The sequence below is a fragment of the Hippoglossus stenolepis genome, chromosome 5 (assembly GCF_022539355.2).
Source record: "Hippoglossus stenolepis isolate QCI-W04-F060 chromosome 5, HSTE1.2, whole genome shotgun sequence".
Taxonomy (NCBI): Eukaryota; Metazoa; Chordata; class Actinopteri; order Pleuronectiformes; family Pleuronectidae; genus Hippoglossus; species Hippoglossus stenolepis.
Window position 1 is genome coordinate 2,283,965 of NC_061487.1, and position 15,013 is coordinate 2,298,977.

General features: G+C 38.7%; 1 protein-coding gene across 1 annotated transcript in view; it reads left to right on the forward strand.

The window, feature by feature from the left end:
* The window catches only part of smpd3 (sphingomyelin phosphodiesterase 3), a 64,813-nt gene that overhangs the window by 43,281 nt on the left and 6,519 nt on the right, over positions 1 to 15,013 (forward strand). Inside the window, exons 5-7 of the mRNA XM_035157920.2 lie at positions 8,403 to 8,478; positions 12,029 to 12,190; positions 12,772 to 12,861. Coding sequence (XP_035013811.2) covers positions 8,403 to 8,478; positions 12,029 to 12,190; positions 12,772 to 12,861 — 328 coding nt within the window. The remainder of the gene's footprint in view (positions 1 to 8,402; positions 8,479 to 12,028; positions 12,191 to 12,771; positions 12,862 to 15,013) is intronic.

Here is a 15,013-nt window from a genome sequence, read left to right on the forward strand (position 1 = left end):
CAACATAATTGTTAAAGTAATTCTTGTCTGTTCAATGTTGTTTTGCCTATTTTAAATACACCCTAATCCTAAACATGCCACTGCCACAGGACTTTAAAATTAATAATAAGTAGAGATACATCATCTAACATGCAACATTTCCATTAGTAGCTTCATGGTAGTAAACTATTTCCTTTATAGTTTATTTTTTACTTTGTTTTAGTGTGCGTTTATTTAGGTTAACATATCAAGCACATGATTAATGACCTAAGTCAGGGAGGTTTAATTTTTATATTTTCACCCCTGTCCATTTGTAGATTTGTTTGTGAGAAAAATTACACAAAAAATACTGGATCAACAAGAAACATTGTTGAAAAAAATCTGGATCAAGTAAAATTTATTGTGGTTTCATAAGGGGACTGTTGGGCCTCAGTATGAGCACTACTTAGTGCTGTTCCATCTCCATATGAGTCCTGCTGTTGTGTCCACACAGATGTATTTCAACCATTGCCATGTTTAGTTCTGCTCTTCTTACATAAATTCCATAAATTCATCTATCAAATATCACTTGAAATATGAACTATTTTCCCCATGGATGCATTTACCTGCAGAGGTAGCAGGTCAGCAACATAAATCTGAACTTGAGAACTGATGCACCAGAGGAAGAGAGAGATGGGTGGGTGAGGGAGAGATAGAATATTAATTAAAAAATGTTTCCCTAAAGAGAGAGCCAGCGCTGGCTCCGTAATTAAAGCTTTTCAGTCTCAACATTTATCCCCTCTTATAATTATTTCAAACTGCTAAGTGCATGGTTGAAGTGTGTTTGTATGTGTGTGTATGTGTGTGTTTTTAAATACAAAGCTAAAATGCATTACAGATTAGACCTTAAAACAGGGACACACTCAAATCTAGGATGGATAGAAAGGAATCAATGGTAGAATCCCCCCAAATCTACCCCTGGTCATTAATGACCGAAAGGACCTTTGTTCACTATCTGGGTCAATTCAGTTTATTGACATACATTGCTTTCCTCTTCAAGGTTTTCAAAAAAAACTCTACAATCAAACACTAGCAGCATGCTTTATCTGAAAAACAAGCTATTCTTGTGTATACACCACAATTAATTCATCTTTTTAGTAATCGCAGTATGGAAACAAGTGCTCATAGTTAGTTGTGTTATTTTAGTTTTGGGGGATGGAGTTCCAAGGTTAAGTTTCCATTTCTGTTCTACTCTGATGCAGTGTAGCGAGAGGTATATCTTCTGTATAATTTTAATAAGATATTTTATATATAATATTCCATAATCTGAGGGTGCGTGGAGATGCTGAATCAAAGAGGCCCAAGAATGGACCCTTGAGGAACACCACTTGCCTTTTTTTATTTTGCTCAAATTCATATTTGCAGACTGACACAAAGTAGTTCCTATCTTGTAAATGTATGTTGAAGCAATTAAGCACATTGCCAGAAAGTCCCATCTACTTTTGCAGTCTGTCCAGTAGTGTAAACAGCTGCTAATGCTAAAGTTGTCCATGTAGCAATAGTAAAAACTTACATATACCCCCTTTAAATTTTGACTTAATTATTTATTTCTTTACTGATTTAAGACTTGACATGGACTTTAACTGAAATCAGACTTGATGTGATTTGTTTAACGTAAATTGATTAACATTTCCTCAGCTCACTTGAGACTGGACGTCTCATAATTAATTTTAACCAGCCCAAATCCCTTGAGAAGAGTTTTGTGATACAGTGTGTAATGAAGAGAATATGCATTGAAATGGATGTGAGGGAATTGTTTGAAAACTAAAGGCAGCATCTTTAGTTCCACAAGATTTACAGCAGTGAAACACCACACTGCATCCATTAAGGATAATACTGCTACCATGCTGAATGAGAAAAGACTTGTTTTGCTCATCTTTAAAGACCAAAAAACAAATCCACATGTCAAGGCATGTAGTGGTAGAAAGCCGCCCTGCTGTTTTCTCTCGCCTGTCTGTCACCACAATAAAATGGCTGCTTGTTTTTCAAGTGAAGCCATAAAACTCATGCGAGTAATGCAGAGTGGTAGCTCAAGTCACCCTGCAAAGTTAAGGTAATTAGTTACAGCACCCTTGAAGGCTTCATAATCAGGATTTTATAACTCAGATTGTTTTGCTTGGCTTTTAGATTGATATCCCCACTCACAGCTCATTTCAGTTCCGCTCAGTTCTGACTCAATGGCCTGTAAAGAGAGGGAGAAGTCTTGGGAGGTTGTAGCATCTCATATTGGGTATTCCAAATCATTTACTGTGTTTAAAGAAATGCATTTCCTTTTAACATCATGTTCTTTTTTTACCTAGGCAGGTAAAGACCTACAGAACTGAAGGGGTAAAGACACTGTCTGCTCATTTCAGCACAAATTGCTTCCAGTCCAGGTTTTCCTAAATCATTACACAGAACTCCAACATATTTAGCTTTCTGAACTCCATCTCCTGCAAAAACCACAGACAAAGTAAACACAATGGAAGTCCCATCTTTCCTGTATGCATGACACATTAGATTCCCCTCAGGCTTCTAGTCAGTTTCATGGTGCACACACACCTATTGAAGCATATATAAGCTCCTGAAATATTAATACAGAGCATGGCATGCAGATGGAGAGAAGAGCAGACGGGAAGGAAGACGGAGAGGGAGGGAGCAACATAAAGAGAGGCAATGAGGACAGAGTCAGGGGGATGGGACAGAAAAAAAAACATGAGATGATTAGATGAAATTTTAATGGCCCCTGTGGTAAGATTTACTCAAACTGAGACATAAAAACCAACGAGGACATAAAAGGCATGTAACAGAAACAAATACAGGCTCTCATATTACATATATATTATAGTTTGTTAACACAGAGTGGTCAAAGCAGACTGCGCGGGCATATTTCTTACATTTATGGATTTAATTAAAGTTCATATATTAGTACTTGAGGGAATAGTTTATCACTGTGGGAAATAGCTTATTGGCTTATTTTGCCAAGCCTTAGATAAGAATAGTAAAATAAGTTCTCTGGCTCTCTTAACAGGTTAAAAAATGTGCATCTGTTTAGTATAATCCATACAAAAACAAAGTTTTTAATGCATATTACAATGTGATTTCATTTGATGAGGTTTGATTTGGCTTGATGAGCTGGACTATTTCCTGGACAGGTGGAATGGTTTCCTAATCACTGTAAAACTACTACCTGATGTTTTCCCACTTCAGTAAAACAGCCAACATTGAATGTGTTAATTAATGAACCTTAGAGGTGGTGGTTGGGTTACTTGTTTTAATGTGTGAACAAAGAAAGGGGACAGGGTTGGTCAGGCGGTATCAGCAAACCAATACAGATGTCACATTTTCATTGACATACGTCTTATTCAGCATGATTAGAAAAGCAACTGATAATGCATTTAACAAAAGTGAACAAATCTGTCTGCTCTGCTCCGCAAGCCCATTCTCACAAAGTACCCATTCCATTAAAAGCAATTGAATTAGAACCTAAAATCTTCAGAGGAAAATTTAAAAGCTTTGCTGTAAGGTGTATTCACTGTGCTTCAGTCTACAGCCAGAGCTCTGGTATTAAAATCAACCTAATTAGGAGAATGCTTTATTGCGACTGTCAGGATTTTTCATTAGGAGCTCAGCACAGATATCAAGCCAAAACAGCCATCACATTGTTGGCAACTGTTTTCCAATTGCCTAAATGAAAGTCCCCTCCTCAGTGGGCTTCTTTAACACCATGGCCAAACATGTTAGTGTGAATTTCTTTCTTCATTATAGTAAACACACGAATTGATCCTAAATTATACACATTTGTTTGACTGAATGAAGGCATCACACGAAAAGCATGTTATGAGCTCAGGGCAAAATATTTTACTGGAGGATGCAGCTATGTGAATTTACTTCTTACTACCTTCAGCCTTCATATATTTAGGGGAAGTTACCGTACATTCTGTTCAGAACGTTTGTTTTAGTTTTGAACTGACAAGATCAAGTTAACCTTCTTACTCACTGGGTTGATCATCAGAGGTTTGTGCAGATATCCTTATTCAGACTTTGCATGGACTTCATTGTGGGCAGCCTAACCGAAACCTTATCACTAACCTGCCCATGACTAATTAATGCGTAACCCTAACCTCAACATGTTCATGCAAGAAAACTGTGCAGCTCTTAATGGCTCTGCATCATTCATCAGGTTGTGTCTGGCCATTGTTTGACAAACTGTCAATCCGTCTTGAAATTCTAACTTGATCATTCATCATCAGTAATAAAACCAATCCCCCTGTGAGGGGAAGGGTCAGCATGTCCAGCTGCAGCAGGGTGACAGTGTGTCTGAACATGGGAGAGCTTCCACGCTGTCCGGTGATGATATGAGACTGACCTGTGTGCACGATAGTAGCCATGGCTTCACCATGTAATTGTTGTGATTATTTTAGAGCATGTATGCCCCTCATTATGCAACAGTTGGACTTTGAGGCACATCTCTCCATCTACTTGATCATTTAGTTTTTTGTGACGGCATCTTTTCTCTCAACAATTGTTTGTTTGTTGGTAGGAAAGTTGCTTTCATTACATGTTTCTGTCACTGTATTCCACAGCTCATTGAAGCTGTCCTCATTGCAGTATTCTTCAAAGGTCTGCCTGAGGGTTTCAGTGAAGTCGGCTGCTTTGGTCCGGTCAAGCACAGTTTAGTGGAGCATGTCAGATCAAAGCACCTCTCTGAACATGACCAGGAGCCCTATCATAAATATATGAAACAGACGAAATCTTTGCCTCAAGACTGATTTTAAAAGTAATGCTTATAGTCCTCTGTATCCACTGTAAAAAAAAATTGTAAACATATGCCTAATGACAACTTTGTTAAAGCGATATGTTAGATAGTTTGTCTAAGCCTCGCAGAAATTATCCTGTGATCGACGCTTGATCAGCAGTTACCAATCACTATGTGAACTCTTTAAAGACGCGATTGGAGAAACTCACTGACGCATTGCAGACTCCAACCAGAGTCTGCGACAACTCCAGCTAACTCCAGCCAATTAGGACAGAGTGAAGGGAGTAGTGTAGTGGTGAGGTCCCTCCGTATTTACACTGCACATGTCTGTAATCGGAGAAAAACAAGCAATAACCATGCGTGTTGGGCACAGAGTAACACAAACTCAGTGAAGCTTAAATTAACTGCATCAGGCTCAGATCAGGTTCAGACAGAAAAAGCAGAATGCCTGTCGGGTTCAGCTTGGGCTTGGTTAGTTTTCTCTTAGGCTCGGACAGCGATTTCTATCCTTTAGAACTGACGTCAACTTACCCGGTTTCCTGCAAGGCAGGATGATGCAGAAGAGCTGTATGGACAGTTATGCTGCCCCAATTAATCTCTCAATTAATGCAGTTTTAAAGTTATGACCATCTTTTGTAAACATCCTTTAAATCCAATAAATCTTATTGGTTTGTGATTCAGTTTTAACCAACCATGCAGCCATAAACGTAAACTTAATAGGAGGTTTTTTAATTTATTTTACTTATTATGGTTTGAATAATCATATTTAACTAGGGATTATTTTTAAACCTGTCTGGGAGTCTGATGATTCACTCTGCTTGACTTGCTGGACCACATAGTCAAGTTGTGGCTGCTGGAGTCACTGAAACCCCGGATATGTGGATGGTGAATACAAATTATTTTATCATAACTGCTAGGGATGCTGGCCTCTCATAGGGAAACTGTATAATCATGTAACTCTACAGTAGTGACAAAAAAATACAGTAAAGGGATGTTTGTGTCTTTGGTCCTCAATACTACAGAGCAGAGTTAACCAACAGGTTGGTTGCGATCTCAAAAGCCTTCAGTGTCGATCCCCTTAACACTTGGGCCACACTGGCTGCAGTTGCGCCACGGATCTGCTGCGTCTCACCAGGTCTGTTGTTCTGCTGTGGTTTTGCACGTAGCTACTGGTATATCTACTGTATTTCCTCATATAAAACTTGGGTTATGTACTCAAATAAATAAATGTCAGGACTCTACAGTATGAAGCCGTGCATCTTCCGGTCTTGTGAATCGATAACAATAAAAGCCTGGTTTAAAACAAATTATTGGAGTGCTGGAGAACTTTTACTTTGAAATTGGTGTGTTGCAAATATGTATGTTTATGACATATTCGACAGATAAACATTGCACACAGTTCACAGCAGAATAGACGGTGAAATTATCATTCATTATATGTTTAATGTCTATCTTTTGAATTTACATCACAAATACAACAACACTTCCTGTACGCGTTTCAAAATAAAAGCGTTTCTGTTGACTAAAATCAATTCATTCGTTCAAAAAAGGGTTTTAATGTCAGATATATGCAGGAGTTGAGGATGCACGGCTACATACTATATAGTACTTGTATTTATTTGAGTGCATATTTATTTTATCATATTTATGGCAATTTTCAAGCCAAACCCTATGTAAAAACATAGCGCTAGCATTAGCATCTCCACTGCAGAACATATTGTTGAGCTGACAAGCTAAATACTGTGCATTGAACAGATTCTGTAAATGTGAATAGATTTATTGAACAGATATTAATGTGAATATTGTGCATTGAATATATAAAGATGCATAAAAAGTGATTGCAAAAATAATAAATATGACCCCTGTGTTTTTCGGAAGATATCGGGGTGGTAGATCTCAGCAAAAAGGTAGCTTATCGCTGCTTTAGAGGCACCTCACCAAACTTGCTTGGATCTGGACTCATGAAACATGAAACCCCCATGCACAGACTCCACACAAAGAGGCCAGCTGTTCTGTTAAATTCAAGAACACAGACTGAAAGCACCATTTTCCTGTTTGTCAGAGGATTATTCTGAGCAAAAACCTTGCCAGACAGCAAGCTTTTAGAACAGCAAATATAAAAGCTTTCATTAATTGGATAAACAGGATGTTGAATTACTGTTGTGTTGCAGCTGGCAGCCATCTACATGAATATAATGTATTGGGGTTTGTTACTTAGATTAAGTGGCACATTGATTGCTGACTCCATGGCTTTGATAAACACCCTTCTTTATGATGAGGATGGAGCTACAGTATATTAAGTGTTGAACGCTGTCCTCAAACAGGGTGTATTCTGCCTTGTTACAGATCTGCTCCACCCAGACACCTTCCCACTCCACAATCACCATCTCCCTTTCTCTGTAGCCCTTTATTCCTCCTCCTCCTCATCAGTCTGCAGCCACCCACTGGCACTTCAGTGCTGCCAGCCTCTGCCTCGCTCCATGTCTTGTTTCCCTGTTGCTGAAGCACTTCTTAAAACTGATGCTAAAGGTCTCTGATTAAATCTTGAGTGATGCTGAGTTCGCTGCAGCATCGCTCACTCTGCTGCTCAGCGAATGAGGAAATTGCATCCGGGAAGAAGTATTGAAAAAAGTCTATGAGGTTGAAGAAATAATATCCTCAGTCACGTGTTGAGCTCACACTGATTGACTCAGTCTGATTCTTGGGCAGATCATTAACCCACTCACTACATACATTAGATAATCTATGAAGAACCTTGCGCCTTTCATTGGCTTTGGTGCAGAGGCTCTGTGCTTCCATTTTTTCTTTTGTTTACAGTAGTCAGTAGCTGACATTTTCCCTCCCTGCTAATAAAAAATGTATTATGTCCATGAGAGCATGGCATGTTATTCATAATACAAGGAGGGCATAACTATTAAGGGTATTCTTCTTTCAAATATTTATTAACTCCATTTTTATCATATTTATATATATATATATATTTATTTGTATATATATATATATATACTTATATATGTATATGAATGCTCTTTGTATCAGATCTTATCTCTTCTCATTTTTCAATTGTTATACAGTTTACTTACATTGGTATTGGTATACATATATATATTATATTGTATATTAAAATATATATATATATATATTATCATAACATAACTTAAATATTGCTTAATATTTAAAAGATGAGGATTTCATATGAGCAAAATATGTATGTCATAATTATGAAAATGATCTAGTAATATTGCAATTTCAATTCATACAATATCCTTTTGTTATCTTACCAATGGAGTTATTTAATGTTACATAATTTTTTACACTATAAGGATGCTATTATGATGATCTTTGCAATTATTAGAGGCTTTTCTTTTAATCATGTGATGTGGATTATGAGCTGTTAAGTCAACAGTCAGTTAATTTTGTTCGCTGAGGTAAATGCAAGCTACGTATTTTTCATTCATTCTCTTTACCCCAGGATTCACCTAAACAGCAGAAATGTCTCTGTTCCCCACAGGGTTTGGAGTTTCAGCTCAGCTTTCATGATCACACACTCTTCATACACAAACACACTTGTTAAGTGGGCTTTGATGTTGCTCGTTTGAACACAGCGGAGTGACATTAAGTCATGTTTGTCTCTGGTCCCCTGCAGGTTCACGTGGGCACCTCCCATCAGGAGCAAAGGGTTGTGGGATATCTCACGTGTACACACCTCCATGCCATAGAAGGTACAGTAACATGTTCTGCATTTGTCTAAACTCTCTGTGTCGCTTTCTCTGACCAACTTTCACACTAATAAATGTTTATGTACACAATAATATATACACAATTTTAGGACCGGAGAACAAAGTGGTTGTGTGTGTGTGTGTGTGTGTGTGTGTGTGGGTGGTGTGTGTGTGTGTGTGTGTGTGTGTGTGTGTGTGTGTGTGTGTGTGTGTGTGTGTGTGTATGGTATGTTCAGATAGCTAGATAAATGGGTGCATCAAAACCCCGGCTTGCCTCCTCCTGCTGTTCCCATGGCGACTGGCTCAAGCTGTTTAAGGCGTCACAGCCCTATTTAAAGCCTCTGGTCGATGCCTCCCTCATTTTTTACCAAAGACATATCTCCCCCCTTTCGCTTGCTATTTAGAGCTACTCCTACTATTCACACAGGCCTAAATATAGAAATGCCAGGTCTGTTTCTAAAAATAGATCAAACATAAACCCTTTGGGGGCTAGGGGCTAAGATGCAGAGGAAAAAAGGGGCATGGTGACCTGTTTTTTTCTGAGAGGAAGAAGTTGTATATGAGAAATCTGTGTGATGTAATGAACAATAATGATGTCTGTAAGTGGTAAAACCTTAATCTGACATTACTGCTGTAAAGCTGTAAGTCTGTTGTTTTACTCCAGTTTCAGTGTAGTTTGGATGTGTGAGAGTGAACAATGTGTCCAGACTTTTTATATGAATGTGTCCATACGCTGTCATAGCATTGTAGCATCATTAGCAGTAGTAGGAAGGATTTAATCTACATCCATTTCAGTGTGTTTTTAAAATTTTAGTTAATTTCGGTCAATAAAAGATTAATACTTTATTTATACTAAAGCAAGCTTAGGCTTCTAACCTGAACCATTTTTACAATATACCACCCAACTGAGGTCAAATAGTAACAGAAAGAAAGACATTTTACACTGTCCCTGCAAAATGTTCTTCTGATCATACACTTAAAATTTAAAAGTCATTTGCTACATGTATGCTACATGTTTTCTGGATACATCTGCAATAAGCCAATTGGTAAATCTTTTTCTTTCTTGTCCTTCTTCCTCTCGACAAATAACTAAACTGTACAACACAGCCAACATAGTTAGAAGTGAGACAGTCATTATTCCATTGTGGGGTCCTCTGACAAAAAAAAATCTTACTTTATCTAGATCCATAAACATTACATGTTAACAAGCATTCGTTTTCCAATGAACCTTGTGTTAAAAACCTTATTTTATGGTCATGATGCCAGACAAAATCAACAACAGCAGCTCTGCTGTGTGTTTGGCTACGCTGGCATTTAGAGGCAGCTACAGGTTTACTGCCACATCACCCGACCCTCAGTGGGCTGGCTTAGGTCATCCCTTTGGAAAAAGTCTGTTTACTGTGTACACACTGCAACACCACACTGCGGTTTTAGGATATACTGAACATACTCTAGAGGCCATTTTGGAAAAGCTCCTTTGCAGAGGGAGAAAAACACTATTTTATTTGGAAAGGAGGACTGCAACAGAGAGGAAAAGATGCATTTACAGACTGCCTTAATGTGAACATAGTGCCTTGTTGTATCTGTTCCATTAATTCACCCCTTAGACTGAAAAAAAAAATGTCTTACATTAGTCCTGATGTATGGAAGTATGGAAGGGTATTGATTTTTGTATGAATAACTAATAAACTAAATGTCCTTAAAACACAAACGAAGCCCCCTTCCAATCAAAGTAAGGTAACCAACCAGCTACAGCATTATTTTCATCAAAACAAGCTGAAATCCAATTGGGAGGAAAACCATTGGTCTCCATGTACAGCCTTTAGTAGGACGAGTGGGCAGGGACCATCTCCAAAGTCCAAGGCCGAAAACACGGACTGCCAAAGTATTTAATAGGTTAACTCCTGTGTGGTGCTGGATCACCAAAATCAATACACCCATTAATGGTCTCTTCTTGGTTAGACATAATAATTAATAGCTGATCTGTGCAATTAACGATCTATTATTTTAGAGTCTGTAATATAATAAATGGTTTAAAAAAAGATTTGTCTGACATGTATTTCACCATGCATACATACATACTGTATAATGCAAAATATCACCATTGATATTTAACATTTTGCTGACCATTTTCAGGACAACATCCTGGTTGCATTTTTTAAATATTGTGTTACAACTACAAACATTAACAACACACAAACACACATACCCAAACACACACACATACACACACACAATATTCACACATCCATAGGTAACTTCAGAGTAAACACACCTCCATGGTCCCCAGCTTTGTCTCTCTCTCTAAGTAATCCAGCAACACAAAAAGAAAAAAGAAAAAGCATTACATTTCACTTGTACTTGAGTTGGTGCTGAGAGTAATCAAGCCAAAGCCACCCACTTACCCACCAATATCTTGACACCTCTTTGTTTCTCACACTCTCACCCACCACCTCCCTCTATACACACCTTCTCCCTCTATACACACGCTCTCCACTTCCAATTTATCTGATTTCCTGGCAGCAGGGGGACAGAGGCAACGCTGCCAATAGCAAAATAGCACAAAAAATGCACTAACATTTGTAACAGAGCAAATAAACCTAAATGCATGCCATCGTGTAAGGAAACAGTTCTAGTTTTGTGCAACTGGAAAATACAGTAATAATACATACAAGCTACGTGCAAAGAAAGGCATTAGACACGATATAGGGATGCATGGCAGCAGACATTAAGTAACGGCAACGTCCAATAGTTACTCTCCTTTTAGCTCTGACTTTGGTCTCCACCAACTTCTGAGTGAACTATTAACAGAAGCTTATTTAGCTGCTAAATTTCTCAAAGTGTAATTTCTAAAATTCAAAAGCGCTGGTTATCAGTACCAGAGGAATTATATATCTCACAACCTTGGATAATATCATATCTATTATGTCTTTGACATACCCGCTGGCGTGCAAGATACAGAACACACAGCTATACATTGTAATGCACAAATACAGTGGCAGAGGGCACTGTTTGATTCACTACACCACCTCAAGAAGTATGATAACACTTTAATCTTTTTTTTATCAGAAAATATTTGTTAAGAGGCTTTTCTTGGCTGCTGCTGCCTATCAAGTGACAGTTCTCACGTTACACATGTTTATTAGAGCCATTGTTCAGGTGAAATATTGACTCTAGTGTATCATTAAATATCAATAATGTGTAGAATGTAAAAGTTGTTATTAAATGTATGTTATTGACTATGAGCATAATTTTAAACAGGGATCCAAGAAAATGGGTATTTTCAAATAAATTGTTGGACTTAATAGGTCAAAAAGACTTGAATATACTAACAGTTTATTATGTCCTGATGTGTTGTATTTTGTAATATTTTTTATTGAAAAACCTCATATTATATGATGATATAGTAGGCGCTAATTGGACACAGCTTTTCTGACTGCATGTGTAGATCAGTTCAGGTCATTTTGGCATTGTGGTACTTGTTAATTTACTTCTCTCACATTCTCCCTCTCTTCACTTAACACACACATACACACACTGCGATGTCCATCAGGTGACTCCTCTGTACGATGTGAGCAGCTGGACATGGTGCTCCGGTGGGGGGCCGAGTTTCGTCAGTCCTCATCCAAATCGCCTGAAGGAGAGAAAGTGCTGGAAGACCTGGTGGCCTTTGATGTCATCCTGGGAGACCTCAACTTCGACAACTGCTCCTCGGGTATGCAGCTGTCTCAGCTAAACCTCTTTACTCGAAATTACTTTGAAGCCAATCAGTTCACACAACAACCTGAAAGAGGTTCCATCGGTGATGTAAACTGTAATTCATTAAGCATGTGTAGGACCTCCTATAGCTGCATGGGGCCAGGCTTTCCACGGTGCAAATTAATAAGCATATTATTGTAACATTAACATAATTGTTTTTCCCACAGTTACATTGCAATATATTTATGTTGTAGTTGCAGAATTAATATCACAGTTACATAATAATAAGCCATTATCTTTCTTTCTACCTACTCTAAATATGATTGATGTTAATCTACTGAAATTCCCACCTCATATTTCATGTCCTCACAGGTTACGTGTACTTATTAAACCTTGTTCCCATCGGTTTGATCTCATTTCATTTCAAGTGTCTTGCATCAAAAGGTGTACACTGTTTGCAGCTAGGCAACCTTTAGCACTCATCAAAACAAACTCCACAGACCTTCACTGTGCATCACATGAGACGTCACAGTATGGAAGCCAAACAGGAGGCATCACAATCGTGTGTGTGTGTGTGTGTGTGTGTGTGTTTTCCAGAGGACAAGCTGGAGCAGCAGCACGCACTTTTTACTCAATACAAGGACCCATGTCGCCTGGGGCCAGGGGAGGACAAACCATGGGCTCTGGGTAACAACGCACACCCAAACGCACACACTCACAGCCATACATAGGGTCACACTATGACATCACACACACTAGATCATCATGCACATAAATATGAATTTAAAGATGAAAATATACAACAACACCACAAACTCATCCTTAAATGAGTTATGGTGTTATACTGCATTATGACATGAATGTGTTGCTGTACATACACATTCAAAGAGACATAACCTCCGTGGCCCAAGAAATCTGGTGATATATACAGAGCATGTAGAGCAGAGCATATAATCTGGCTCTGTCTGGCTAAATCAGGATTCACCCACTGTGTGAGTTAAAATACACCCAGTAGCCTACAGCGTGTGATACATGAGCATTAGTGACGTAAAGACTGGGGGGTTTTGGTCTGGATTATTTAGGCCAGTGGTATTTTAGGGACACGTGTGGGCAGGACCGAGTGAAAGGGCTCGTTTAGAGGAGGGCGTGTTTATTTGGACAGGAACATTGTGCAAGAGGGGCCAGAGGAGCACAGCCCGTTAGGCCGCTTTTACAGGAGGGGAAGAGGGAGAGCGGGGGAAGAATAGAACAATGAATCATTAACAGAAAAAGGGAGGAAGGATGATCCCGTTTCATAAAGATTATGCAAAGGAGATTGGACCTAAATGAAAACAAAAGCCAGCCGAAAGAGATGGGCAGAGAGCCAGGCTGCTAGCTATTCAGATTTCATGAAATGTGCTCCGCTCTGAGAGAGACGCCACTCTGTCAACCAAGTGCACACACAACCTACGGAGCTCATGTTGGATTTAAATCACCGGGAATGGTGGCAAGCAGGGACCACTCAGACCATTTAGGGACTCACACGACTCAAATTTGATCATCACCTCCGCTATTTGCATTACTCTCTTGAAGGTGCCTTTCAGTTAACGTTTGATGGCAAATGAAACAACCACAAACCAAAAACCACGAAGTATACTTAGCTGTGGCTCTCCGTGTATTTTAGGGGGTGTGGTATAAAATGGTGTGAATGCACATTTCTCTTATTCCCCAGATGTAGACTGCAGCTGGTCTGTGATGTCAGGATTGAAGAGGACAGAGAAACAGGGCTCATGTTAACCACTTGAAATAGGAAAACTCTTTTTTATCGACTCTTTCCCAAATGAGCTGAAGGTAGCAGACAGGCAGTAGCCACTCTGTGCTTCATTGAGTATGACACCTCACCATCTTTGTTTCAGTGATCTTAAACCTGCTTTTAGATGTGTGAAAAGTGCCGGCTGCACATCAGACGCCTACTTTTACTAAGAGCTGCCAAAACCTGTGAATAGACTGGAGTAACACTGGAGTGCTGCTTTCTCCATACGGGCCATTTTAAACACATTTGAACATCGGCCTCAAATCCTTGTTGTCTCTGAGTGCTCGTCTCTCTCTGGCTCTTATATTTCACTGAATGACAGTGGATTGTGGTCTGAGGACCATAAAGGCTAAGACAGGGCTGCTCTCAGAATAAAGTGCTGACTCCTCCGTTGCCACATCAAATACAGCCATGTTGCACTTAAACATCATTTACATATTATATTACATTACATTACATGACATATCATTAAGCTAACGCTTTTATCCAAAGCGACTTACAATAAATGTATTATATATATATATAAATCTCTATATATATTTGCTGGTCACCAGTAGGAGGAGGATTGTAAGGTGTACACTGGATCAATAAGCATGCTACAGAAAAGAACTGTGGACATATTTGCAGAAACTTTGAAATGGAGACTGCCAGTGACCCAGACCCCACAGAGCAGATTCACGCTATCAAAAACAGCACTTTCTGAACTGCTTTTACTACATCCTTTACTCATATAGAGTGTGTAGGTGCAATAGGACAATATATTCTATCAACATACAAACTGCAAACACAGCTTTTTACAGACTCGTGCAATCATCATGTGCCACTGCACTTTACCAAATAACATGTATATACAGACCACTTCTGCAGTGAAAGGTGTATATTTAGTACACATTATGCATTTTTTATTACATTTTTTTTGTTGCTTTTAATTATCTTTTCAACCTCCCTTTGACTTGCCTATGAGGGGGGGGTGTATTATGTCTTGTTTTATGGGGTTTTTAGGGAGACACTGAAATAATAAGAGAAACTATTATAAATAAATAGTAA